This window comes from Salvelinus namaycush, chromosome 10 (assembly GCF_016432855.1).
Source record: "Salvelinus namaycush isolate Seneca chromosome 10, SaNama_1.0, whole genome shotgun sequence".
NCBI lineage: Eukaryota > Metazoa > Chordata > Actinopteri > Salmoniformes > Salmonidae > Salvelinus > Salvelinus namaycush.
The window spans coordinates 17,220,490-17,248,019 of record NC_052316.1 but is presented as its reverse complement, the minus strand read 5'-3'; the positions used below and the strand labels follow the sequence as shown (position 1 = coordinate 17,248,019).

Below are 27,530 nucleotides of genomic sequence, written 5' to 3'. Positions count from 1 at the left end.
AAGGCGTAGTCCTTTAGATCTCCTTTATTTTGAAGAGTACACATTAACTGTTGACTAACGATTTAACATATGCGGCGGTTACATCAATTTAAGTCGTTACAACTTATAGTTGATCTTTTCCGAGGAGCAAATAGGTTGTCTCTATATAGGCGTTTGAAATTGGACACCGCTGCTTTGAGGCCCTCTTTTTATGCGGAAGGATACGTTGTTGCTTCTGACAATGTGGACGGAGGTGGTTAAGATGTCTTCTAGAAGAATGAAATCATCTCAATTGTAACAACAAAAAGGAAGACGTGAGATTAATAACTAGATATTGTTTGGATGCAAACTGGTTACATTGTACTAATGACGTGGACAGTGTAACGAAGCAAGGTTCAGGAGGAATAAGGAAGACCTACAGCGATCCAATGCGTTTCACGCGCTGAGGTTGAAATTCTCTTGAAGTTTTATGTTTTTTCCCCCTGCGAGAGACAGCCTTTCTTTTTACTGTTGGATGCCAGACATTTGAAGATTAAAGGTAAAAAATGCTTCTGTTTCAGACTGACATATAGTCGGGAAAATTGCACGAATTCATTAGGTGTGATGTGGCCAATTGTAGAACGTCTGACTTCTACAATTATCAAAAGTTTTGGGAATGTGTGGTTGGAGCGGGGAGATGCAAGTTTTTGTCTGGTTTCTAGTAAGGTGGTGAGTTCAGCCCTCAAGTGTGTGATGGTCTCCGCACCAACCGTGTAGTGGGGGAAATTAGTCCTTTGTTCACCATAAAGATATAGGTTATTCTGAATTTGACTCACTTTGATGTGTTTACTAGTCTCAATTTTCCCATAAAGAAGCCTATGTTTGATCAATGGGAATGACGACTAAATCTAATTGGCTATATAGCCTAAGTAATGTTGAGTGGCATTATAAACTTGTACTTTCATTGGTTCACCCTGCCATTTCAAGAGTTCATCAGAAATGTAAAGCAACTAACGCAGACGTTTCAATAACCACTAATACACAAACAACGACCCCTTTATGAAAGTGGTTAAGCGGCTGGTCACAGGCTAGACTTTCATTTATTTTATTACACAATTGGCAGGAATTTCCTTATTCCCCCACCCCCCCCACCATCTCCTTTTTGGACGAACTGAAATGCAAACTTCAACCTTGAGTTTGTTGTCGTATTTCAAAAGAAATAACGTATTTATAACATTATTTCAACTACTTTCACAGTTATTCAAGGAGGCCACATTATTTGTTTTTCAGTGTCTTTTAGATGTTTTTTCTTTTCCTCAAGGTTAATGGAATTATTTTACGTTTTGTGTAGCGAGAGATCCCATTCTTAATTCCACAATATAGAACCCTTGGAAACTGACAATATCCTCCGGCTGGAAAGCATCCCTTTTCAGTAGGCTATAGGACCTAGACGTGGCCTATTATCTTTGGAAACGGCTAGCGAGCGGAGTAGAATGAGTTTGCAACCAGGAATAAATATTTACCTTGTTTTAGTTAGGGAAACTACCCTTAACGATATGGAAACATTTAATTGGAACGAAAATATCGTTGAACCCAGCAGATTTCTGAATACATTTGATCATGATGATGTTCCCGACAATAATGTAAAGTTTTAGTTGGATTCATTGTAGCCAGACACATTATATTCCCTTGCTGAGAAGCAACAGTTGTATTTGAGTTTTTTCACCTCAAAACATATATTTACATTTTCTGTTAATGTCTATTCAAAGGAAAAACACAATTGTCCAAAGCTCACATTCTACTACTAGTTTTTTTGGTGGTCCTTGAATATGTTCGAAGGTTTTGGGAAGTGCATGATCACAATGGATTTTGTATTAGCTCTCAAACAGAGGCCTGTATATGCAAGGTGTGGGTAGAGTAGCCCACTTGTCAAAATGTGTTTTGTTTAATTAAAATAACATAAAAATTGTGTTAAAAATATGTTCCTTTTAGGAATACAGACTATAGTTTTGCACATGGAGGACGTCTTGCCTTGTCTTGTCTGGCTCACGTGTACAAGGCGACCATAGCCCTAATCTATTGCTTCCGAATATTGTTCTAACTGGGTAGCAAAAGACACACTTCTGTACAATAAAATGTGTGTATCCACAGTGCCAGCGTCCCTTTAAATATCCAGATGTACCCACAACATTTTGGAACAGCAATTGTTTTGTGGTTTATGTTTGGCAAGGTTTGTGTATCCTTGGCCTACCACCTTATCCAAAAGTGTGGCAAGACAACATTAGGCATATTTACAATTGGTCCTATTGTTATATTAGGGGGGGGGGGGGGGGGGGTCTTGTTTCAAGGTCAGGTCATGTAGGCCTAACCTACCTTCACTTTCAATACCAAGGCCTAATCCTGATGGCTCCTTTGAATGGTTTATAGGCATTTTTTAAGTGTTTTTTTCCCCACACGTCTTCTCCAAGGAATTTATTCAACTTTGAAGATACTAAAGCGTAATTTGTATTTAAAAAACTAAATTCCTTGATTCCACTCTGGGCTCAAAGGATCTACTAGCCTTGTGTGTGTGTGTGTGTGTGTGTGTGTGTGTGTGTGTGTGTGTGTGTGTGTGTGTGTGTGTGTGTGTGACATATGAAGAAAGTAAGAATAGCTTTCGTTTGGCAGTTGATGTATTGTTACAAATCTGGTGTTTACATTTACACCTGACAAGTTGCATTTATTTTGTGGTTCAAACCTTCAAATGGTTGTTTACAACAAATTGCACAAGAAATGGATTACAAAGGAGGTTGTAAAAGTACACCACCTGTTGGCGCCCTAGTGCTTCTTCTCTGTTGCACTGGCACTTTATTCTGAGGCATGTAGTGCTGCTGAGCATCTGAGCTCTGCCTCTTTGCCTCAGGCTCCCGTTGGAATGCAAAACACAGGGTAAATCCAGTATTCATGCTTTTTGTGCCATTTGACAAGGTTCCTCTGTGCTGACATATGGTAATTTGGTAATGACATGTTTGCATACATCCATTAGCTCTGCCTTTCACCCCTATTGCCTAGGTCTAACAATAGCTCCAATTATGTCTAATTGTAAACCTAATATACTTTACTTCCATGTAGAAATGGATGATCAACGTGCATGTGATTTGTTGTGGAAGACATGGCCTGAGAGAAGTGATTAGTCTTGGTAAAGGTTGAATAAGGGATACATTAACTAGGTAGGCCTATATTCTTCACATGGAGTGTCCGATTCCCTTCTTTGCAGCCTGTGTAGTGATGCCTCACTATTAGTAACCAATGTGGTCATGCCCAAAGGAGTTAATGACCCTCTCTGGTCTTTCTTTATGTTGTATTTGTTCATATGTGATTATTCCCAATGAATTATTGCACTGGCCTATATATGACAAGGGAAATGGTGCTACCCATTTTAACTCGGTTACAACAAAATAACAAAATAGTGTTGCCCATTTTTTATCCCGGAATATTGTTTGAATATCCGTGTCCCATATGCCAAAATACCCATGTCTGACAACTATTATTACCATGAAGAAGTCCTAAGGTTGTAGGGCCTCTGGGAAATCATCTAGACAACAATAAGAGGGGAAGGATCTTGAACTATTAGTTTGGGTGCTCAACTTTCGTCAACTTTTTACGAATCCGTGTTCATAGTGAGTGGTAGGTAAGAGTGATTTACATGGCCAGAAAAAAGCAGTATGTTCATTCATTTTCTCAAGTGATAGAACTCATAAATTCCTCAGGCATATCAGCCAGTAATATCTAGCCTGATTTTTTAAAATTATTTTATAAATTTTTTCAGTCACATTCAATGTGTTTGTGCTCTCTAGTCTGGTTCCACTAAAAGTCAGTCTATCTTATTTGCGAATCTCTCTCGTAGGGTTGTTAGTGACTGAGGGGCATGAACGAGCAGCAGCAGCAGAGAATGACTGCAGTGGGAACACAAGACAAGGAACTCAACGACCTCCTGGATTTCAGTGCGGTAAGAGAGAGTGGGCTAGGGGTCTGGGACCAGGACATAGACTGCTGGACCGGGAGGGTGGGAGAGAGAGAGAGCGGCTGAATGGGGAGGGACGGGCCGTTACATATCCAATATAATGACAGCAAAACCGTTAAACAGTTCTCCTTGTTCCCGATTCATTAGCAGGTTATAATTTTTCCACATTGCTTACCCCATGTTCTTTTCCATCCTTGAACTCCAGCATGGCAGAAGTAGCTTCATCCCTCCTATAAGTTATTTGATTTGAATACTGTTGTTTTGTTTTACCCCACCCTCAGTAAATCAAAGCAAGGTCACCTGAATGTACCACAAGTCCTAGGTGTTTATTCATTGGTTTTAAACCAATGTTTGAACATGAAAAAACATCAGTAAGGTTGATTTATTGTTTGGGCTGACCTGAATCCTGAAGATTTATTCAAGCGAGATGTATTTGATTCCTATTTTGCCGTAATGTTTATTTTTGCTCTGAGTTTGGTTTTTCTTATTTTGTGCACAACCTTGCAATATTTTGATGGCTGATAATAACTTATGGGAAGGGTTTGAAGGGACGCTCCATACTTTTGAGTGGTTCTGGCGCTGAAACACCCCATATCATATTCAACTCAATACATGCTGTTTGGAATGGGGTAACCCTGTCGTTTATGTCTCTTGAATAGCAGGTGTTTATGAATGGTCAGATTAATAGGAGATTTTGGGTTTCATTTTCATCTACTTGCTGGCATCAGCCTGTGTATTCATTCATTCATTTTTACCGTATGATTTCTGTTGGGCTTTTAAGTTGACATTCATGTCTGTTTTTTTTTCACTGGATAAATTGAATAGCCGAGCCTCTGTAAATTGATTGTTATGGATAATTACTATAAGTGGAAAAATATCTGTGGATTCAAGACCAGGAACCCTAATTAAGTAAACGCTTGTCATCGGACTTGATGTCCCACGCATTGATATTCCTCCACTAACCACAGCTTACTAATTAATATAAGATCTGCCCAGGTATTTGATTTCCTCTCTGTGTTATTGAAGCCTTATGTGTAGGGAAATTCCATTGGTTTTATTCCCTCTCTTACTTAATGGGCCACTAGTGTGTATGGAGCATCAAATATCATGCCCTCAATCAAGACTTAGGTTTGCTATGCACATCCATTTGTGTAGCCACCCACTCAAATCAGAAATGTGTCCATGGTCCTGTAAGCAGTAGCTATGTATGGAATCTAAACCCATTGGAGACAAAGGTGTGTGTGTGTGTGTGTGTGTGTTCTGTGCCAGGATTGGCTGATAATGTTACAGTATGGCTGTTGCTGGCCCAGATGCCAAGAGGCAGAAGCACACACAGTGGCTCATGAGATGGCATGTTAAGCAAGCACCTGTGACCAGGGATTAGGCTAGATCACTCCTAACATCCGTGTCCAGCCCACATTTCACATCAGATGATGAGCTAGCTTTACTGTATGTTCAAAGAAGGTGTGGCCTATGTGAATATTCACGTCAGTATTTATTTCCCACCTCTTCTCTATTCTAGATGTTTGCACCACCTGTGGCTAATGGGAAGAACAGACCGACGACACTCGCTAGCAGTCAGTTTGGCGGATCAGGTAAGATTCTGTTCTGAATGCAGAATACTGTAAAAGCCTTAAATACCCTGCAGGGCTACACCTAAATTCTATTGTATCAAGCTTTAGTTTTGGTAAGGTCAGTAAATAATGGATAATGGCTGTTTATATGTAGCTGCAACATTGCTAATTGTCCTTATATAATACGTTTAAAGTACTAGAGCAGTAGTGGTTTTGTTCTATTGCATTATGCCTTCACCCATTCACTTGGCAATAGAATTAAAGATACTGTATATATTTTTGATTGACCTCCTACTTCCGCTGTGTGGGACGGTATTTCATCACCTTTTATTGCTGGTAGTAAGTTGTCCAGATCTGGTTAGTTTGATCCTAGTTCTCCTGTGGTAATATTCAAGCCTGCTCTGTCACTCCGTGTGCACATTTCCCCTTTTTAACCCCCGCTCTTTTTATCTAACCAAGATGATTCATCTGTGCTAAAGCTTCAGAACGTCGTTGGTGCCTTTGAACGCTGTGTGTTGGATGACAAAATCTCTCATTCAGAAGAATGTCTTCTTTATTTTTGGTTGTTGAATGAGACCCAACGTGTTTTTTGGTGGGGTGATGAAGAAAACTATCTTGGTGGCCGTTTAGATTTACAATATGTCTCTATTTAGAGAATTCAAATATTTTTGATGCGTCTTCTTCTTCCACCAACATGGCTTGTATTTTCCCACCCCGGAACACCTGAAATGTGCGAGTAGCTTTTGCTGAATGTTATTAGTAAGACATGTTCCTTCCCTCCTCTGTCACCCTGCCAACCTGCAGTGTGAAATGGAGTCACACTCTGTGCGGCCCCCAGAGTAAGAACTCAGCCGCAGAGGAACAAAGGCAGAAAAGGGCTTATGGACTTGAAACGACTCCCCCACCCTGAAGTATAAAACACTCCTCCCCCAACTCGGCACAGGGCTCTTCCCCCCACTTGGCTCACAGGAAATGGCTTCAGCCGGAGACAATACCCCTCACCCCGAGCTCTGGAACACTTAACTGGCCCAGCATGGAGTGTTGGCCAGAGTGGGAACTCTCTGAATGGGGATCAGTGGCAGGACTCAGTTTGTTTCTATTACAGCAGGCAATTACTTAGCAGTGAGAAGTTAATTCCTGCCCCTGTCCTACGTGTGCCCCTTGGTCATTGACACCATTCGAATGTGATACTTCAAGATGTCACATTTAACTTTCAGAGAACTCCAGGTAGCTCGTAATAGCACGAGTGCCACACCGCCAACCTCTAGAGATTCTGTTCGAGGTTATGACACAAGCCTATCAATCCAGTGAGAGATTAGGGCATCCGTAAGCTACAATTCAGGCTTGTGGATACGTTTCTTCCTGTTTTCCACTCTGAAGCTGCACCAAATCCCTTGTTATAACTAGATATACAATCAACAGGGAGTAGCATAAATTACACACTTTAGCAGTTTTTACGTCAGTTTTTCACCTGAGGAGAATAGACTTCTGTTGAAGTAGGCAATGTATGTGAAAAATGTGTATTTCGCACCTCTTCCACTTTTTCCTGAAATGACAACTTGTCTTCAGTCCTCCATTATGATAAGATCACATTGCCATAACAAAGAGCAGCCTGTTTGTTCTGTATTGTTCTCCTGCAAACAGGTCAACTTCCTGTTTGACTGGCCCAACTGTAGCCTGTGACATCACTGCTTCTGTTCTACTAGTAGGTGACTGACTCAGCGCGGGAAAGGCAGCGGTGGAGTTGTGGCCTACCAGTCCGCCTCTATTCACCAACACAAAAGTACTCGGAGGGGTGCTAATTGCATTAGGCGTCCTCCCCTCCTCGTCAGAGCCCATAGCCCAGAGCGTGTGGAGAGGGGAGCTGGAGCTGTGGGAGCAGTAACACCCACAGGGCTCCACCAGGCATCCTCTCACTCACCTCTGCAGCTGCTGGCCCCGTCACCCACCCACCCAGGACAGGCCACATTTCCCCCCCAACAACAACAAACAACCCTCTCTCACAGGCAGAGACACATGCTTGTGCGCACACACTCCCACACAAATATTATTTCAGATGATTGTCATAGGATGTTTGTCACCTTATGATCTGAACAGCCAACTTCTATCTAATATGTCCTATACTGGTGGCATTAGAAAATGGCTGGTCTAATAGACCTAGCCTATAGCTTGTGGTTTTAACACGTACGCAAGAAATGATCCAGGCTGCCTTTTCAGAGGCATATTCGATTTTGCCCAGTGAGAAGATTTTGTGCCTCAAAATCAGATTATTTGTTCAGCGGCTGGCTGCCCTGTACGGTGTTAATATCGCCCTCATGGCCTTCACTAGATTCTCATCTACTGAATCAGGTTAGACGTTGGAGTGCAACGTTTCAACAGGTAGAAAGTGGGAGAAGAGAATGGAACCACACTTATAACATCATTACACGTAAACAATGAAATTGAAGATCTTCTGTAAAAGCGTGAAGAATGAACATGAAACAATTATTGCAGCATGAAGTCTGTCTTTAGTCCCCGAGCCCTGTCCTTCTCCCCTCTTATCGCCCATGCCTTTTCCTCTTTCCTTCACCCCTGTCCTCCCGTCCTCCGTCTCTCCTCCCCTCTTCCATTGTGGCAGTAGGCTCCTCAGTGTTTGGCTCTCACTTCTCAATATAGCTGGCTGTGCGTCGGTGTCACCTCAGCAGCTCCCCACCTTGTTTAATTGCCTCCAAGTTAATTACTCCACAAAGTGTGAAACAATGTTGTCAGAGTTTCTCTGCAAGGCGATGCTCTCTCTATCTCATGTAGTACCCGCTCGCCAAATGGAGGCCTTTTATTAAGTGCCGTAGGTCTATGTGGGCATCAAATACTACTATTGACTGGCTGTTGGAACGAAGCCGTTGTAGACACTGGATAATGGAGAAGGTTTTTAAGAAGCCTTATTTTATGGCCCTGGGGTGCCACTTATGTGGATTTGATCGTGTTTCCGTATTGAGTGGACTAACTCTGCCAGCAGGGCTGTTGAAGTGGTGTCCATGCAAAGCCTGTCGCTCATATTTAGTTGTGTCCATCAGTCCTTGTGACTAAATGTGACTGTCTTAGCAGTGTGACCTTTCAGCTCACTGACAGTGACTGAGTAAGGCTGATATTTGGAGGTGCCTCTCTCTCTGCTCCCCTGCTTCTCCATGCCAGTGGCATCAGCTCCATAGATCATGGCTGTCATGGCGTGTGTAGGTGCTTGCACCGCTCTGTTAGCCTCATCACTCATTCTGAGTCGTCAGCCGCTCATCTCGCCCAGACCCTCTCTCCCTCCCCTCACTCTCTCTCACACATTTTTTTAATTAGGCAGAAATCAAAGGATAAATATGAATATTCATAAGGAAACTGCATTAATATGCACAATTATGCAAATCAGTATGCAATTAAGCCCTGTGTCTCCAGAGAGGCTTGGTAGCATTAACGGATAAGACAAGGAGAAAGGGGTGATGGGGGTATTTTGGAATTTCTGCTCCACCAATCTTTAGAATGCTTGTTTTTCCTCAGCCGCACAGCCGCCACTCGTGAAATGATTTAACATATTCATATATGATTTGTGTATTGAATATGTATGTTATTTGGTGTTTTATGGATTACGATATTATGGCATCTGCACAACTGCTGTGAAACAAATGGCAATGAGAAGCTGGACAATGACACATTCTGTTATCGTTTGGTTTCTCAGTCAACTACGACAGGATCATTGCCCACTATAGAATCAGTGAAATGCCCCCTCTTTCAGACTGGTGATTTTAAAACAGCAGTTCCCATCACTGCTTCTTCCATTTGAGGTTTTCACATGGACATGTATGGAATGGTCCCTCCTTAATGCGACAATGACAGATTCTCTTAAAGGTGATCTGTTGTCCCAATGGTGTTGCCATTTAAGACCTGTGAATGACATGCATTGGCTCAGGGACCCTGCAGTGCTGACAAGTTCACCTGAGTGATGGGTGCTAGCATTATGGCTACATTCCTACACATATACCCCTACATATTTATTTGGACAGTGAAGCTAAAACAGAATTTTGCTCTATACTCCACCATTTGGGATTTGATATCAAATGTTTCATATGATGCGACAGTATAGAATGTCACCTTTTATTTGACTGTATTTTCATACATATATGTTTTACCATTTTAGAAATTAAAGCACTTTGTATCTAGTCCCCTCATTTGAAGGTGTCCATAGGTATTTGGACAAATTCACTTGTATATTAAAGTAGTCAAATTTGTAGTATTTGGTCTTATATTCCTAGCATGATATGACCTATGACCTCTTCAAATGGGGGGACTAAATGCAGAAAGTGCTTTAATTTCTAAAAGGTAAAACAGATAAGTATAAAATAGCCTGGCCTCATATAAATGGTGACGTTCTGTACTTTCGCCAGTCAGTGCGAGTCTAACCCTTTCATGTCTCTCTCTCCCAGCTCTGGATGAGCGCAATGGCTCTGGATCCTGGGGCCCAGGAGAACAAAACAGCCCCCCCTTCAACCAGGGAAGGGTAAGCACTACCAGGGGCTCATCACAGGCTCACATACACTCACTTCACAACAGCTCAGTGCATTGGCAAACTATGCATTTGATTCAGACTGGTAGTTTTACTTTGTACCTAATAGCCTGGCTCAGAGTCAGGCGTTGGCAGGCTCTGCACTAGTCTTTACCTCTGTGGAAGCCCAACGGTAATTTGCGGATTCACATCCACGGTAACTGTCTTGGCTCGTCTCATTGTAAATATAAGGAACGGTGTACAGGGGGTGAAGATTGGCTGCAGCAAACTGTTATTACCACAACTTGATGATTAAGAAATTGCTAGAGACTGGATCCCGTACACATTTCCTGAGCTCACATGGTAGTTTACAGACAGGGATGAACCAGTGCACTGGCCATGGCATGGAAGGACTCATTACTGATCACTGAACTCTGCTGACTGACTCTTTACCATGTTGTCTTCCCCTCTGTGTTTTTCCCACAGGGCTACGGAGATGGCTCCCACTACAATGAGCACGAGGGCCTGTCATCCCCCTTCCTCAGCTCAGGAATCGGAGGTAGGCTACGCTCAGAGTCTCTGATGGCTTGTCTCTGTGTCTTTCAGTGTTGTAATTGGGATAGGTTGTAAATAAGTAGTGGAGTTACTGTTGGTGTGCACGTATTTTGTTATAACCATGAAATGATCTGAGTGACAAAGTGCCAGGAAGCGTGTGTGTGTTGGATGTTAAGAGCACTGGAGCAGAAATTCTCCCTTGGGTTTTGTCTGGCCAGCAGCTGAGCGCTCTGAAATGGGGGGGGGGCACTTTTATCACTACTTTGTATTTTAAACAGCTAATGATTTTGACTTTTTGTCATTGTTAAAGTATACTCCAAATACCCGATGTTTAACTACCATTCCATAAGGAACCCGATAATTGTCAATTTCTTCTTACAGGTAAAAATGAGAGGATACCATACTCTTCCTTTGGTGGCCAGGTAAGAGTGCTTCTGACCCCTTTGCTTATTAAACCTAGTTAAGATCATGGTTTAGGTTTCCCATGTCACCAATTCTATCTTGATTTGAGCTAAAGTCTGGTTTCAGTATAAAGACGACCCCGTTTTCTCACTTCTCCTTTCATCCGAAACACATTGAATTAGAGCGTTCTGGATTTCCCAGAACTGTGCATTCATGTGTGCTTTGTATGCATTCCTGCATGTGTTGTTTGTTAACCCCTTGTTCTTTGTGTTGTTCTGCCAGCCCGGCTTCCTACCCAGTGACATCGCCATGCCCAGTCCAGATGCCATGTCCCCCTCTGGGCTAAAGTCTACCTCTCAGTTCTACCCCGGATCGTACCCCAACAACCCCAGGAGGAGGCCTCCCGATGGCCAGCTAGGTACGGTGGTTCGGGAAGAAGCCCACATTAGTTCTCTGTAATGTTTTCCAGGCTCTTGCCTTCTCTGTCGGATGATTTGAGCAAGGGTATTAGTAATAGGCGTAGCATGATTCTCTAACTGTGAAAACGCTAGCAATACACAATCATTAGGATGTTATTTTCAAACTAGACACAACAGTCGACCTTGATGAAGCGAGCCATGTGATTTACCTTCTCTCTGTCTCCCTGTAGACACCCAACCCAAGAAGATCCGCAAGCCCCCTGGCCTGCCGTCCTCGGTGAGTGTTCATTCTGCTCCCCTTCACAGCCCACAGACAGACAGACAGTCTCCCCACACTAATGCTCACCCACTCACCACCCTGTCTGTCTGCTCCAGCAGCTCTCTGACACACAGACAGACAGACAGACAGACAGACAGACAGACAGACAGACAGACAGACAGACAGACAGACAGACAGACAGACAGACAGACAGACAGACAGACAGACAGACAGACAGACAGACAGACAGACAGACAGACAGACAGACAGACAGACAGACAGACAGACAGACAGACAGACAGACAGAGAGAGAGAGAGAGAGGCAAAGGGCCTCTGCTCACTCAGGCAAACTGACAGCCCAGGCTAGTGAGATAGTCTACAACACTGGGCTCAGGCTACTGTCTAAGCCTGCAAATAAGCAACTATAGTCTCTAGTCTACAACACTGCTCGGGCTACTGATAATGCTTCTAAATAACCAACAGTGGTAAATAACACTAGAGTTGTTTGTGTTGAACTAATGCTTGAGAATGCATGCCAGGGGTATTTCCTTGCCTTGTATGATGGTCCAGATATTTCTGGTGTGTTCGGGCTGCCTGATGCCTTATTATTGGAAGACTGGAAGGCCCTCTGCCAGGGATCATAAAACATAAATATTGCCATTAGACCAAAAATGTCTGTAACCGAAACCATTGCCACATGCACTCTCCAATATGACAGTCATACTGAAACCTCTGTGGTCATAACATTACCTATGAAACATAGATGATGTTAAACACCTGTTTTAGTGTAAATTCATTTGAACTCCCAGCTGCCCCCCCTTCTCTCCCCCTCCATCCGTCTGCCTACGCTTCGCCACATGATGGTCTGGGTGGCCTCCCCCTGTGAGTGACCCAGTTGTGAGGCGCGCTGCTCGCGAGGCCTCTTAGCCCGTGTCTGAGCCCAGATTAATGACTGCTGATGATCCTGTGTCCCTCTCCCCTCCCTTCGCACCCTCAGCTCTGTGTTGTAACCTAGTCCGGCAAAGCTCTCCAGTCCTCCCACTCGTCAAACCCACCCGACAGACCCCTCCACTAATCCTCCAATACCTGTACACTAGGGTCCAGCCCTGACCCCCTAACCTAAATGTCACATACAACACATCCTATTTCCCAGGCTTATTGTGGCCCCTTGTTACTGAGCCATCTACGGTGGTTGCATTATTTATGTAGACAGTAATTTCTCTCTAAATTGATATGAATCTGTTTTCTATTCTATCATATTACATCATTTGTTTTGCCATTGACTATAGGACCTGACACACTGTCATAACCTGAATTACATGAAACACCCATTAGTGAGGATTTTCACCAGAAATCCTCTTTCTTTCCTTCTTAAGAACAGAATTAACCACCCGCAATCATTGTTTCATTCCCCCACATCTATCTAGAGCAGAGGATTCGCTCAACATTGTTTTCCCGTGAAAGACGAAGCCTAATGTTAAATGAAGTCATCTCTGGCTTGTTCTCTCGAATTATCTGAGATGGTAGTAAATCCCCTATTACCTCACACTCCCCTCGCCATATCATGCTTTAAGTCATTCAGATTTCCTTATTCTGTCCCCCCAGCCTTATCTCTCTGCCTATTTCATAAATCATCAGCGCCTTAATACCCTCCCTCGCCCCCTTTCCATTGCAACCTCTCTCTCTCTCCACCTCTCTCCCCATGCCTCCCTCTCTCGCTGACTGGCTCCCAGCCCCCACCTCTCTCAGCCCTCTCCTCGGCTCTCCTCAGCCCAGCTGCCTGTGGAGTTGGACCGGGTCCAGGAACAGGCAGATGGCTCTGTAATTAGAAGTGCATCTCTCCATTCCCTTTCCACTTCTCCCTGTTAAATCAAATTACAGAAAAAAAAACAGTTTTCTGGATTAGCATTCTTTGCAGCATATCCTCTCCCCCCTCTTCTCTCTCTCTCATCCCTCTTTCTCCTCATACATGCCAGAAAGCGTGAGTGATGGGTTATGGTGTCAGAAATCTGGGATCTTTGTGTCCGTATGAATTTTATGGGAGTGATTCGACGTTCTCGACACATGCGTCAAGAAGGCTCGGGAATGGCATGGCATTTTGAATGTGAAATTCATTGTGGTTCGGAATAACTTGAATGGCCCATTGAAGCATTGAAGGGCCATTTAACAAACATTTCTATTTGAGTATTCAAACCCATGGTTGGGACACACTCATATCCCGCAATTACATGTAAAAAAATGTCAATACAATACATTTATATTATCAAATATATAGTAATAATATATGCCAAAACCCACAGTCTGGGTACTATAGAAATCTGAGAAATCATTAAATGTGATCCCCTTGCTTATTTGAGGTCATGGGCTCGACAATGGTGTGTGTGTGAGCTACCGCTGAGAGGCGAGCTGCAGGCGGTAACCCTGCTATGTCACTAGGCTCCTGGGAAAGAGGAAGCGCTGGCTGGGCTGTGGGATTGGATCTGTGGCTGTGACCAGCATGGCATGACCACTGTGCTGCTCTCTAACACAGCACAAGCAGGGGTAGCATGCCAGCCTCACCCTCGCCACCTCCTGGCTGCTTAGTGCAACAACCGTTACACATTAAGACCATTTTATTATTGGCAGTTACAGTATGCATTTGTCGTCGTCTTGGCAATAGTGACACCTGCCTATTTAGATGTAAGGAGCAGACAACTTTATTCCAGGGCAGGCTAAATGTAGGCATATGTCGTGTGTGTGTTTGAAATGGCGCTTAACGTGAACTGTGTTTGACCCTTTAGGTGTATGCCTCTTCCTCTGGGGATGAATATACACGTGACAACGGAGGATATCCTGGCACCAAACCTGGCTCTGTCTACCCAGGCTCTTTCTACATGCAAGGTAACTACTTGCAAGGTAACCATTTTAAGCACTTTCATAAACTGTCATTGATTGGAGTGAGTACACTGTCTAACCTTTCTTTGTTATTTTAACTTTATGTTAAAGGTGCCGTAAAACTTCAATTAAACTCGATCTCAAATAGCCACCTGTCTCTTTTTTAATAGCCAGGCAACGGCACACATTTCAGCACATAAACGCCTGTTTCAAATAAACGCTGGGTATAATCGAATTGTTTTACGAGGTTACAAGGTTTAATGTTTGACTTGTTACATTAAATAATTCAGTAATGACTCTAAACAAGGATGGCAATCATCCATTTTTATCGCCAGTAAGAAACTGCTAGCCATTGGCTGCTAACAGCGGAGAACTGCTAGCTAACTGGCAAGCACAAAACAGTCAACAACTTTGGGAGTACAAGACCCGAGAAACTGTCCAATCGCACTCTAGTGGCAAAAGTAAGAACTGACAAATGCACAGTCAATTAAGTATTTTTTAAACATTTATTTTGTATCGAGGCATGCTAAGACAAAAGAAACGTGACACAGTGTGTAGGTAACACATTTGTGCAGGAAATTAAGACATTTATTAAAATGCTGGAAGTAAACGATTAACTGCAAATTAGCAAAAGCTATGTGCATTAAGGAAATAGACGCATGTCTTAAATAGAAACCTGTCTCTAATAAGCACCTGTTGTGGTCAGAGATTTTAAACAAATAAACACAGTAAATGAAAATGTGTTGAGTTAAAATGCCCTGGAGTTAGTCATGTTTCAGCGAGTAATAAGTCCAGTGCCTAAACCTTGTTGTTGTTGACAGAGGGACTCCACCCCTCCTCTGACCCCTGGGCCTCCTCAGGACCTCTGGGTCAGTCTGGCTACTCTGCCATGCTGGGGAACTCCCCCCACATTGGCCAGCCAGGCTCCTTCTCTGCCATCAACCCACAGGACAGGATGGTGAGGACAGCCCCTCAATATGTAATATTTCAAATCGTTTATATTCAAATTCCTAATTATTTTCCTTTTGAAGTAACTGTTGTATTGAATTGGTACATGCAACAATATGTTTTTTGCAATCTTTATTTGTTTCTGTATTCTGTTTATGCCATTTCTCCTCTATGACGAATCCAACTTCCATGCAAGTGGCTCTAACCCAAGCTGTTCTGTCCTCCCTCCAGAAGCGTCAACCCCTACCTCTGTCCCCACAGAACTACCCTCTCCATGGCAGTGAGGTGAACGGCAGCCTCCCACCCGGCTTCCACTCTGGCTCTGGGAGCTACAACCACACGCCCTCCATTAACGGAGCAGACGGCATCATGGGTACAACTAACCCTCACATGACAACCAATCGCTTTTCTAACCAATTACCTTGTCTTTCTCCTGTGAAACATGTTGCGCTGCCCCTCGGTTTAACAGTGTATTTAAAGCGGTCTTACTAGCTTATTGGAGACCTTTTTGTAGTAGTTTCTGCCTTGTAATAATGTGAGATCAATAAGCCGTCTTTTCTCCACAGCCAACAGAGGCGCCACTGCAGGGAGCTCAGGGGATGAGATTGGGAAGGCTCTCGCATCGGTGAGTAATTCTCTCCAAAAAAATCCTATTGCCTTTTTGTTTTGTACGTTCTTCTTTGTGTGTGCTGTTGTTCAGTGGCTGAAGGTACTCTTTCCTGAGGGTTGTAGATCTACCCCTCGGACCACAACAGTAACAACTTCTCCTCCACACCCTCCACCCCAGTGGGCTCGCCCCAGGGAATTGCAGGTATACATACTGGATTGTTATATCTGCTGCATTTGGTAGCTTGTATTAGTTAAGAGTTTTAAGGGCAGACAATTGGATGAAATAGTGATGAAAAGCTGTAATGGAAATGTTAAGGAAATTATCTCCTATCAGCACATGGGCTTGACTGGAGCTCTGGATCGCCATCTACTGGTAGAAATCAGAGCTGTCATTTTGTCGGTCATGCTTTTCCGTGTAAATGTGGCATCTTATCTATTCTCTCTGCAGGAGCTGCATCTCAATGGCCAAGACCTTCAGGGCAGTCTGCCCTGTCACCCAACTACGAAGGGCAACTGCACGCCCTGGTACGCACTATTCACTCTTTACTACAAATAATCATTTAAAAAAACTATTATTTGATATGATCGTATTATAATCAACGTAGTGACTGAGATTTTCCCTGTGTCTCCTTGCAGCAGAACAAAATGGAGGACCGTCTGGAAGAGGCCATCCACGTGCTGCGTAGCCACGCTGTCCAGGGCCCGCCCGGCTTGGGGGGAGGAGCCCACTCTGACATGCACAGCCTGCTGAGCGCTGTGTCATCTGCACACAACGGTGGCCTGGGAGGCCTCTCTCAGGCCTTCTCCAACGCTGGCCTAGCCCTCAGCAACAGACACCCTGCCATGGTGAGCACGCCCTCTGACCTCTGGTTCCAACACTAACCCCCTGTTGTCTTACATCACTGAGATTGTGATGATGCTTTTGTTGTGTTTTATCACATGCTTTGTTCCCATTCTCCAGGGAGGAAACCATCACGAGGAGCCCACAGGCCTTCCTCCTAGCAGTACCCTGCTGCACGGTCACCACGCCTCCGGACCCCCTCAGTCCACTGGACAACCCGACGGCTTCACCAGTGAGTCACACGCGCCTCTCACACACTCTCATTCGCTTCTCTCATCCTCCACATGAGCTGTACTCCTTTTCCCTGATGTAATGTGTTAACTATGGTAAATAGATAAGATAATGGGCTACTTAATTGTTCTTTAAATCGGAAATACTGACGGTGAGGTTCCGTTCTGCTCCACAGGTCTGCCAGGAAGCGTGGCCCGCTCCACACACTCGTCCAGTGGCTCGGACATCAAGAGAGAGGACAAGGAGGACGAAGAGAACTCCTCCATCGCTGACAAGTCTGAGGACGAGAAGAAGGAAACCAAACGCATCAGAGCAAGGTAGGTGATCACCAACGATCTCACCCTGACTATTGATACTGGTAACTGTGATACAGAATGTATGCCTGTGTGTAGGGATGGGCACGGTTATTCCAATATCCAAACGGCCGTTGGTATTCAATTGACTTTTTTGAGAAAACAAATAATATAGGCCTGTAATGAAAAGGTTTTGTCAAAGGGTCTATTTGACATTGCTGCATACAAGAATAGACCATGACATTATAAATGTGAATAAAGCAACAGTTTTTATAAGTGCGCCCCTTTAAAAAGATGTACCGGCAGCCTACACTTTCCATGCATGTAACTTATTGTCGGTCATTCAAAGCAGCACTACTGTCAGAGGCTCCACGTGTAGCAAGTGAAGTGGGAGATTTCTAATCAATACAAAATGGAATAACAGTTCCAGGATGTAAGTTGGCTAAATGAGAAGGAATAGGCTACAATGATCAACCAATAGGTAGGCTGTTTAATATGAATGGAGTTGAGGTAACGCAGTGTTATTATGGCCATATTTCTTTGTGTGCTGTGGACACTTTTATCCCACAGAGGTGGACATTTTGTTGAATTCTGTTACGCAAACAAATACAAGGATGAACGCATGACATTAGCCCCCATTTTATATGCTCAGTTACCACTGTTAGTTAGCTGTGTTCGTTGAGTTGGTCACTTCATTTCCAGCTAGTTGTGTAATGCCCTCCCCTCATGTCCCATTGTTTTCAGAAAGGAGGCGCTGACCCTCCAGATCCTCTCTGGCCTCTCAGGCCTGTCAGACCCAGGAGATGAGTAAGTGTCGCCATCCATAGTCTGTAATGCTTTGTGTGCTGAAGGCACACAATTGGGGAGCCAAGATTTGTATAGCGATGTCCACTGTTCTGCAAAGCTCCTCACATACATTTTAATTTGGTTTGATGGTATAGACGTAGTAGTTGACAAAGTGACATTGAATAGCATAATGGTAAAAGTTAACATTTCCAATCTATGTGGGATAAAAGTCATTATTGTTTAGTTTATTTACCAAATGGAATAGTCCTTATTATCCATTACACTGAAATTGTTAACTTATTTTCCTAGTCTTGAGTGAATTAATGTTTTCTATTCGGATCAATTGTATGCCTATTAACCTGTTTAATAATATATCTGGAGCTTCCTTTTTAATACATTTACTTTCAGAACTACATAACTTCCTGGTGCTACCCAGGATTCTTTTAGAATGACAGCTAAATGCTTAGGCATCTATGCTTTGCATGTTTTGCTGAGGTGCAGCTGGCACATGCGGCCCAACTCTTTGAAAGTCTAGTTGCTTGGTTTGTGAGTGTCGCCCTCCCGTGGCTTCATTCCTCTCCGTGTCTTCCGCCTTCTAGTCCAGAGGATGAGGATGACGAGGACCTTCCTCCTGAGGTAAAGGTAGAGCGTGAGAAAGAGCGGCGAGTGGCCAACAACGCCCGCGAGCGGCTGCGAGTGCGAGACATCAACGAGGCTTTCAAGGAGCTGGGCCGCATGTGCCAGCTGCACCTCAGCAACGACAAACCTCAGACCAAGCTGCTCATCCTGCATCAAGCCGTCAACGTCATTCTCAACCTGGAGCAGCAAGTCAGAGGTAACGCAGTGCTACTGTGACCATATTTCTTTGCATTTGTTTTACGCGTTGACCTCGGTATTACTTTGTCCCCTGTGTGTATTCTTTTCTCAGGGACCGAAGGACCGAACAGAATATTTCATCCAGCTGTTTTTCAGACCAGACAAATCAGTTTTATGTTTATTTTTTAAAGGATTAAATATGTTTGGAGTACAATGGAAAGTTGGATAACTAACTTGTATGCAATGTAAACTCATCTTCTCTCCTTTCACCTCGTCAGAACGCAACCTGAACCCTAAAGCAGCGTGTCTGAAGCGGCGGGAGGAGGAGAAGGTGTCTGGGGTGGTGGGGGACTCCCCCATGCAGCTCTCAGGAGGCCACCCCGGCATGGGGGGAGACGGCCATAACCCAGTCAGTCATATGTAATACCAGGTAGGTAGGTAGGTACCTTTTTCATCCGTCAATAATTGTAGTACTTTTGAGTTGATCACTTCACCAAAATTCAAGTTTGGAATACTAACACTGTTGTATTTTCCATTGCAGATCTAATGGAATTCCTTTGGCTCTCGGAAGATGTGGCCTTAATCTCTTCTTCCACCCATTCTTCTCAGTGTGTGTGTGTGTGTGTACACGTATACTGATGTTTTTGTGTATTGTCAAATTCAGTTTCAAGACGCACATTCACATACCCTTATCCACACATGCATACTGCCAAAACTGACACAGCCAATTTGCCGCACTCATGACCATGACTACCAGCGCAAATGTGAACTTTTTTTAATTTTTTTTTATACATATATTTTTTGCTTCTATAACATGATGGAACACCAGAGTAATAGTGTCCTGCCACTAATGGAACTCAACACACTGCCGAGAGGTGCTCTGTGAACGATAGAAGCCTAACAAATGACAAATTTAATCAAGGATTTGTGCCTAATTGTTACATGTTTTATATGAGACATTTAAGCAAACTGCTTACATTTGCGGAACATTTTGTTTAGGGGTTGTTATATGTATGAGCACATTTTTTTTCAGGTGTAGTTTTGTCATTCCCAACTTAATGGTACAGTCTTACATATGTTATGTAACCAAACCCATGCAATAGAGAGGGGACAGGACCTGCATCGGGGGGCAGAGTTGCAGGCCCCACCCCAGCTCTGTGGGCCCTGGGCCTGGCATGAGATGAGGGAGAAGGGAGAGGAACCTCCTGTGCCCAGTTGTCATGTTCTCAGAGTTGTAGAAAATTATTCTCCAGGGCTGTTCTTTCCATCCATAAACAAAATAGTGGTATTTCAGACTCAAGTATTGTTCCCCTCAGTGTAGGTTATTCCGGAGATGCTGGTTTAGCTGGCCAGGGGTAGAGGAGGACAAAGTGCAGTTTTACAGCACAAAAAGAAGAGTAGGTTTCATCCTGCATCTCACCTCCACCCATAGGCTACCATTGACTCCATCAAAAACTACAGAAAAGCTTGTGGAGCTAACCAGCCACTCTGTCACATTTTCTCATGAGACTGGAGGCTTGGTTTGATGGGCAACTTATGGCCGTATTGTGTAGTGCCACCCTCTGAGTTTTTCAAATCAATTGACCCTGCACCAACACACACCACCTATGCCCCCTAAGGACACCAAACTAAATGTGGTGCTTCACCCCCTGCATTGTCATTGTTAAAAGACTAACACTAGGTGCCCATTTGCAGATGCAGGATCAACCATTGATGCCCATAATTAAATACAATCTTAATACTTGTTATACGTTAAGTTGTCTATTCTTAAAATTGAAGCTTTGAGCATTCCCAATGAACTATCAAGCCCTCAACCTTCTCCTGTAAAGTCCTGACTATATTATTAAAATGGCTACTTAATGAGGCAAAATCTCATTTGTAAATCCACCTCATTCATTCAAAAATCCAAGGATATTATTTCAAGTGGGGCAAAATGAAATATATATATATATAAATAAATATATATTTTTTGTTAGTCTATACATTGTAGATTTTTTTTATAAATGACTATGTTAGTTTGAAGTTTAGAGTGTATCGTAGTTGAGCAGAAGGAAGAGATGATATTAAATGTATTTTCAAAATGAACTCCAATTGCACCGTCAACTTGCCATTGGAGAGGAAAGTTGAACAAAAACACAGGCTCAGAATATAAACAAAGACAGATGGGGTCAGTTGTAGGCTTAATTATCATTTGTATTTAGTGACTATTAAGCTGTCAGTCTTTGGTGCATACCTTTTTGATGCGATTGCTACATTTGATAAGGGTACAGTGGCCTAAGATATTGTTCCTGTGTAAAAAAAAAAAAAAAAACATTTGTAAGGAAGTGTGTTTTGTCTGTTACCCAGATGAATTATTTATTTTCAAATGGGAATGTGTGGATGGAGTTGACGCCTCTGACTGTCCTATTGAAGTGTTCTTACTGAATGGTAGTGTCACTTCACAAGTAAACATCTACGGAGACGGGCTCTGTCTCGAACAGTAATTATGCAACTGGTTTTGAATGTACCATTCAAATGTGGATTGCCTTCATTTTCAAGTATGTATCCAGGTTTTGTCAGTCGGTTCAATGTTATTTTATCTTCATTTCAAACGTTCAATGTTATTTTATCTTCATTTCAAACGTTCCGTTCTACTCTGCACTCATCCATGTGGTCATCAATGTGCAGCTATGCTAGAGTGTCCTGACATGTTATTTTGGAGGCAGGAGTTTGTTTGTGTAAGATACATGATGGTTTGAAAATACAACAGTGTTCATTCCTGTGATAAGTTATTATCATGGCCTCAGACATGGTATAGCAGCACCATCTAACCACAGGGGCAGAAATGTGCATTGTTACCTGTTGGTCATAGTATTGAGAAGGATTTAAGTTTACTTTGTAGAAAGAGGGGAAAAGAAAAATACAGTTTCGAATCAATAGTGTGGCCTTTTCATTCTCAAGACTAAAGATGTCATTATTGGAGAGTGATGCCTTATCAGTGCCTGAACTTGTATTTTCATAACTATAAAGACAGTTTTCTCTTTTTAACCATAACATTTCATGTATTGCCAGGAGTAGAGGTGCATCGGATGACCCCCCCCCTTTCAATTTTCAGGAAGAAGTTGAGAATGGGGTAAAAAAACATGGGCTTTTTTTTCAATGTATCTAGTTAAATAAACATGAAACGTTATGTATATCGCTTAGTTACTTTTTATATTTTTTTACTGATTTGACCATTTGTCCAAACTACTGTTAAGTTGTGGCCGTGGGGTCAGTTTCCTGGTTTTGTTTGTTTCTGTTTGCCCCCCTCCCCCCATATTGATAAACCACTCAACACTACTGGGTTCTAAGATGCTGGTTTCTGCCCTTGTGATTTGCTTTTCGAAGCACCTCAATGTCAATATATGGCTTCAGCTTTGAAGTGGGGGGGCTGTGTTATTTTGAGCCATGATAACTGGAGCTTCTTGTCATATTACAACTTACAAAATTTGTCTGTGTAAAAAAAAAAGAGCGCGCAGCAGTGATGCTATATTTAGTCACATTTCCTTTGCTTTGAGACTTCTTATTTCTGATTGCCAGCTCATTATTGACTTTGACAGTGACTTCTTGTAAGAGGTATTTATGTACCTCTTCAAAGAGTTGATTTGAAGACTTGTTTCTCTACTATTACAAGGTTAAATGTGTACTAAATATACAAGATTTGTTCTGAGGGGAAAATGGACTGATCGGATTTGTTTTTGCTTATTCTGTGAACATCCCAAAATGACAATTCACAACCTGTATTCTGAGTTGTTGGATGGGGGGGAAAGATGGAGGGTCTATTTTCTGTGTCTCTTGACCTGAATATTGACACTGGCCCTGTTTGAATACTTATAAGTGCATCCACCTCTCCTTGCTCAATGACATGACTGGATAGTGTGAAGTGTATTGTCAACCTGTTAAAATGTGCTATGAATAACTTTTTGATTTCATTTGGTATATGACAGCAAACCTTTCTTTTCCTAACCACTTCTTTCAGATCAAATCAAATGTATTTATAAAGCCCTTTTTTTTTCATCCGATCATAGATCAATTCAAGGAGGAGGGAAATACTTTTTTTAATGTATTCAAATGGGGCTACTCACTCACTGCTACAGAGCCTGGCATCTTACACTTGCAGTGAGGACACAATCAAGATTGAGCAGTGTCTTCAGAGTGCCTCCAGTCCCAGTCTCCTTTATTATTTTTTATATATATAAAGTAGTTATTGAGAACTGTCCTGTATATAACAGTAATGTAGCAATAAATGTGCCATTTTTAATAACAGAATTATACCTTTTTCAATGTCTGGCTTTTGAATCTTGTATACATTTAAAAAAAATAAAGGAAAACATTGTAATAAAGGGTTGATTATAGCTTGGAAAATGAATGGTTTCTATCAATCTCCCATTGGTGCAGAAAGGTCTGAGAAAGTATAGCCCACAATCCCTTACTAAAGTTTTCCAAATGGTTGAAATTTGATCTTTTGAGCTCTGAAAGTAAACCTTTTTGATAATGATTTGTTTTACTTACCATTGGAAAGGTAGCTAAATGATGCCATCATAATAGAAATAGAAACTGATGGCATTGTCAGTTTGAACCACAAATAGACAGACATAGGCCTATGATTTATAATATATAGCCTTATCTGTAAACCAATTAAGTTAATAAAATACATGTTTTGATGTTTAAAGAATCGGGAGGAAACTAAATTGTGGCATAACTAGCTGATGATAAAGGATTGTACAGGTAAACTCAGGCAGGTTTAGCTCTCAAACCTCCTTGTAAGCTTGTAAATAAGATGGCCTTGATGCATAGACAAACAATATTTTGCATCCTTTCCTGCTATGAGAACATTATTTTATCCTATTTGAAATAGTGATTTTCAGTTTTGCAGCTTTAAAAAAAAACTGGCATAACAACGGACAGTCCTCAGGAGGTCCTGAGACTTTCTGGGGGGGGTTCCACTAGTTACTACAGCCACAAAGTCAAAATTGGCGTTATCGTAAAAATTCATGAAAACAAACGTTTGCTTTTGGGTCTTAATGTTAGCAGTGTAGTCAATGTTATGATCAGGTTTAGGTTTAAAATCAGATTTTAAGAAATATATATACATTTTAGCAATGGTCGGGGTTTATAACTTGTGTGGCTGTGGTAACTAGTGACGACCGTGCTTGAGGGGGAAGGTCAGAATCTTCTTAGAGCTCAAACAGTGTTCAGAATGGTGCAAGTGCTAAACAAGTTGATTGGGGCTAAGTACATTGCCATCGCCAGGACGTGGTAAGTTGAAGTCTGTTTATCATTTTGTGAAAATGTATTTAGACTTTTATAAATTAATGCTGACAGGTCCTACGTGTTCTTCCACGACCCATCACTCAGTTAGCTCGCTAACAAGGCAGTGAGCTAGCAAGCTAACGTTAGCTACTATTCTTTGCCGATCTGTGGTCCAAAATAGCTAGCTAGTTAATTTTGCTAACAATATCATGCCTTTGTGTTAATTATGGCCTTATATTTACAAAATCCACCTTGTTGGAGTGTGTTTGCTTTACCCCTCGTCCAAGTCTTTGGTTTGTGTTAGTGTTGCCAGTTGTTTACAACTTGAGCCATGAGTCTTATCTAGCTGGCTTACCCTTAGGGCCCAATCTCCACTTCCTTCACCATGGAGTGGAGTTTAGTTAGCTAGCTTACCCTTGGCCTTGATGTGTGACCGTGTGAGACTGACCCCTTTTTTCGATTTGGTAGGTATTTAGATACATTGTTGAATCCAACCAAAATAGCCTACACCACCTCAAGTGATCTCTAGGTTGAGTGGTCAAGGGGTTAAATACTGGGGGGTGGGGGGGACTGACTTGACAGCTGTAGTGCAAACTCCTGTAGTAGATACTGGACTTCAAATATCTAATATCTCCCCCCATGTTATCATTTGTCCAGGGTTCCCACAATGGCTGGTTGGGGGTCGGTGGGCGGAGTTGCCCTTGTCTATTTTACAGACTGGAGGCTGATCCTGGACTGGGTGCCCTATATCAACGGCAAGTTCAAGGACGACTAGTCACCTCTATGGATCAGAATGGTAAGTGAACATAAAGTGAGAAAATAATTCTGGTGTGTTTAATTGTGTGTTTATTTCCAAAGCAACTTAACAATCCTTTCAAGCCTGTAGTTGTAGGCTATTGCGTGGCCAACAGATGGCACTGTCCTTAAAATTAGAACTGCCATGTTCGTTGGCAATATTACAACAAAGTTACTACAAACAAAGAACACTGGGTTTTTTTCTCCCTTGGACATCACTGCACGCTTGATAGAACATCATTAATGTAGTGCACTTTTTTTTATGGATGCGCGACACACCTCATCTCATTAGTCAAGAAAACTAAGGACAAATCAAAGTTTATTGGTTGCGTTTTTCAGATCAGATGTTTTTTAAATGTATTTTTATTCAACCTTAATTTGAACAGGGAAGACATATTGAGACCTCGGTCTCTTTTACAAATGTGCCCTATACAAAAAAATATATATATGTATACCATTGAAGTCGGAAGTTTACATACACTGAGGTTGGCGTCATTAAAACTCGTTTTTCAACCACTCCACAAATTTTTTCAGCCAAGACCCCAGAAAACAATTGTAGACCTCCACAAGTCTGGTTCATCCTTGGGAGCAATTGGGGGTGCTTTGCTGGTGACACGGTCTGTGATTTATTTTGAATTCAAGGCATACTTAACCAGCATGGCTACCACAACGTTCTGCAGCGATACGCCATCCCATCTGGTTTGTGCTTAGTGGGACTATCATTTGTTTTTCAACAGTACAATGACCAAACACACCTCCAGGCTGTGTAAGGGCTATTTTACCAAGAAGGAGAGTGATGGAGTGCTGCATCAGATGACCTGGCCACAATCACACGACCACAACCCAATTGAGATGGTTTGGGATGAGTTGGACTGCAGAGTGAAGGAAAAGCAGCCATTAAGGCAAAGGGTGGCTGCTTTGAATAATATTAAATACATTTTGATTAGTATTTTTTGGGTTACTAGATTATTCCATATGTTATGCAATCAATATGTACAGTGACTTCAGAAAGTATTCACACCCCTTGACTTTTTCCACATTTTGGTGTTACAGCCTGAATTTAAAATTGTTAATGTTTTTTTTCTTTTTTTCTGGCCTCCGCACAATACCCCATACTGTCAAAGTGGATTCATGTTTTTAGACATTTTGACAAAATGAAAAGCTGAAATGTCTTGAGTCCGTACGTATTCAACCCCTTTGTTATGGCAAGCCTAAAGTTCAGAAGTAAAAATGTGCTTAACAAGTCGCATAATAAGTTGCATGGACTGACTGTGACGTTAAAACAGTTAGAGATTCGTGATAGGTGAAAACTGACGATGGATCAACATTGTAGTTACTCCACAATATTAACCTAATTGACACAGAGTGAAAAGAAGGAAACCGGTACAGAATAAAAAATATTCTAAAACATTAATCTCGTTTGCAACAAGGCACTAAAGTAATACTGCAAAAAAATGTGGTACGGCAATTCACTTTTTGCCCTGAATACAAAGTGTTGTTTGGGACAAATCCAACACATTACTGAGTACCACTCTCCATATTTTCAAGCAAAGTGGTGTCTATATCATGTTATGGGTATGCTTGTAATTGTTAAGAACTGGGGAGTTTTTCAGGATGAGAAAGAAACAGAATGAAGCTAAGCATGGGCAAAATCTTAGAGGAAACCCTGGTTCAGTCAGCTTTCCACCAGACACTGGGAGATGAATTCACCTTTCAGCAGGACAATAACCTAAAACACAAGGCCAAATCTACACTGGAGTTGCTTACCAAGAAGACAGTGAATGTTCTTGAGTGGCCGAGTTAGACTTGAACATCTCTGGAGAGACCTGAAAATAGCTGTGCAGCGACGCTCCCCATTCTACCTTACAGAGCTTAAGAGGATCTGCAGAAAAGAATGGGAGAAACTCCACAAATACAGCTGTGCCAAGCTTGAAGTGTCATACCCAAGAAGACTCCAGGCTGTAATCGCTGCCAAAGGTGCTTCAACAAAGTACTGAGTAAAGGGTCTGAATACTTGTGATATTTCTGTTGTTTTTTTTTAATACATTTTGCAAAAAATATAATTTGTTTTTGCTTTGTCATTATGGGGTATTGTGTGTAGATTGATTGAGTGGGGGGGGGGGGGGGGGGGATTATTTAATCCATTTTAGATTAAGGCTCTAATGTAATTTTTTTAAGTCAACTGGTCAGAATACTTTCCAAATGCAAAGTAAATCTACTTGAAAATCTATGGCAGGACCCGAAAATGGTTTACTAGCAATTGTCAACAACCAATTTGACAGAGCTTGAAGAATTTTGGAAACAACACTGGGCAAATGTTGCACAATCCTAGTGTGGAAAATTCTTAGACTTACCCTGAAAAGTCACAGTTGTAATCACTGCCAAATGTATT

General features: G+C 42.3%; 1 protein-coding gene across 7 annotated transcripts; it reads left to right on the top strand.

Moving 5' to 3' along the window:
- LOC120054776 (transcription factor E2-alpha-like) lies at nt 1-23,440 on the top strand. Of its 7 annotated transcripts, none has more exons than XM_039002391.1 (21): nt 1-517; nt 3,845-3,946; nt 5,484-5,556; nt 9,981-10,054; nt 10,526-10,598; nt 10,976-11,016; nt 11,279-11,414; nt 11,646-11,692; nt 14,455-14,569; nt 15,370-15,506; nt 15,728-15,869; nt 16,063-16,121; nt 16,229-16,307; nt 16,554-16,630; nt 16,745-16,951; nt 17,067-17,178; nt 17,353-17,494; nt 18,215-18,277; nt 18,856-19,091; nt 19,351-19,502; nt 19,614-23,440. In XM_039002391.1, the coding sequence occupies exons 2-20, from the start codon at nt 3,866-3,868 to the stop codon at nt 19,494-19,496; spliced, it is 2,040 nt and encodes a 679-aa protein (XP_038858319.1). In that variant the 5' UTR covers nt 1-517; nt 3,845-3,865; the 3' UTR covers nt 19,497-19,502; nt 19,614-23,440. The 7 variants fall into 7 exon arrangements, with proteins under 7 accessions (XP_038858319.1, XP_038858322.1, XP_038858318.1 ...); XM_039002394.1 differs by having other exon boundaries at nt 2-517; nt 15,758-15,869; nt 16,742-16,951; XM_039002390.1 differs by having other exon boundaries at nt 2-517; nt 16,742-16,951; nt 19,351-19,510.
- Nucleotides 23,441-27,530: the final 4,090 nt, after the last annotated feature.

Excerpts from the sequence above, each read along its gene's own strand:
- LOC120054776 (XM_039002390.1), top strand. The coding sequence starts at position 3,866 with ATGAACGAGCAGCAGCAGCAGAGAATGACTGCAGTGGGAACACAAGAC. Across the intron at positions 10,599-10,975 it reads CCTCAGCTCAGGAATCGGAG|GTAAAAATGAGAGGATACCA; the intron begins GTAGGCTACGCT and ends TTCTTCTTACAG. Across the intron at positions 19,092-19,350 it reads CCTGGAGCAGCAAGTCAGAG|AACGCAACCTGAACCCTAAA; the intron begins GTAACGCAGTGC and ends TCACCTCGTCAG.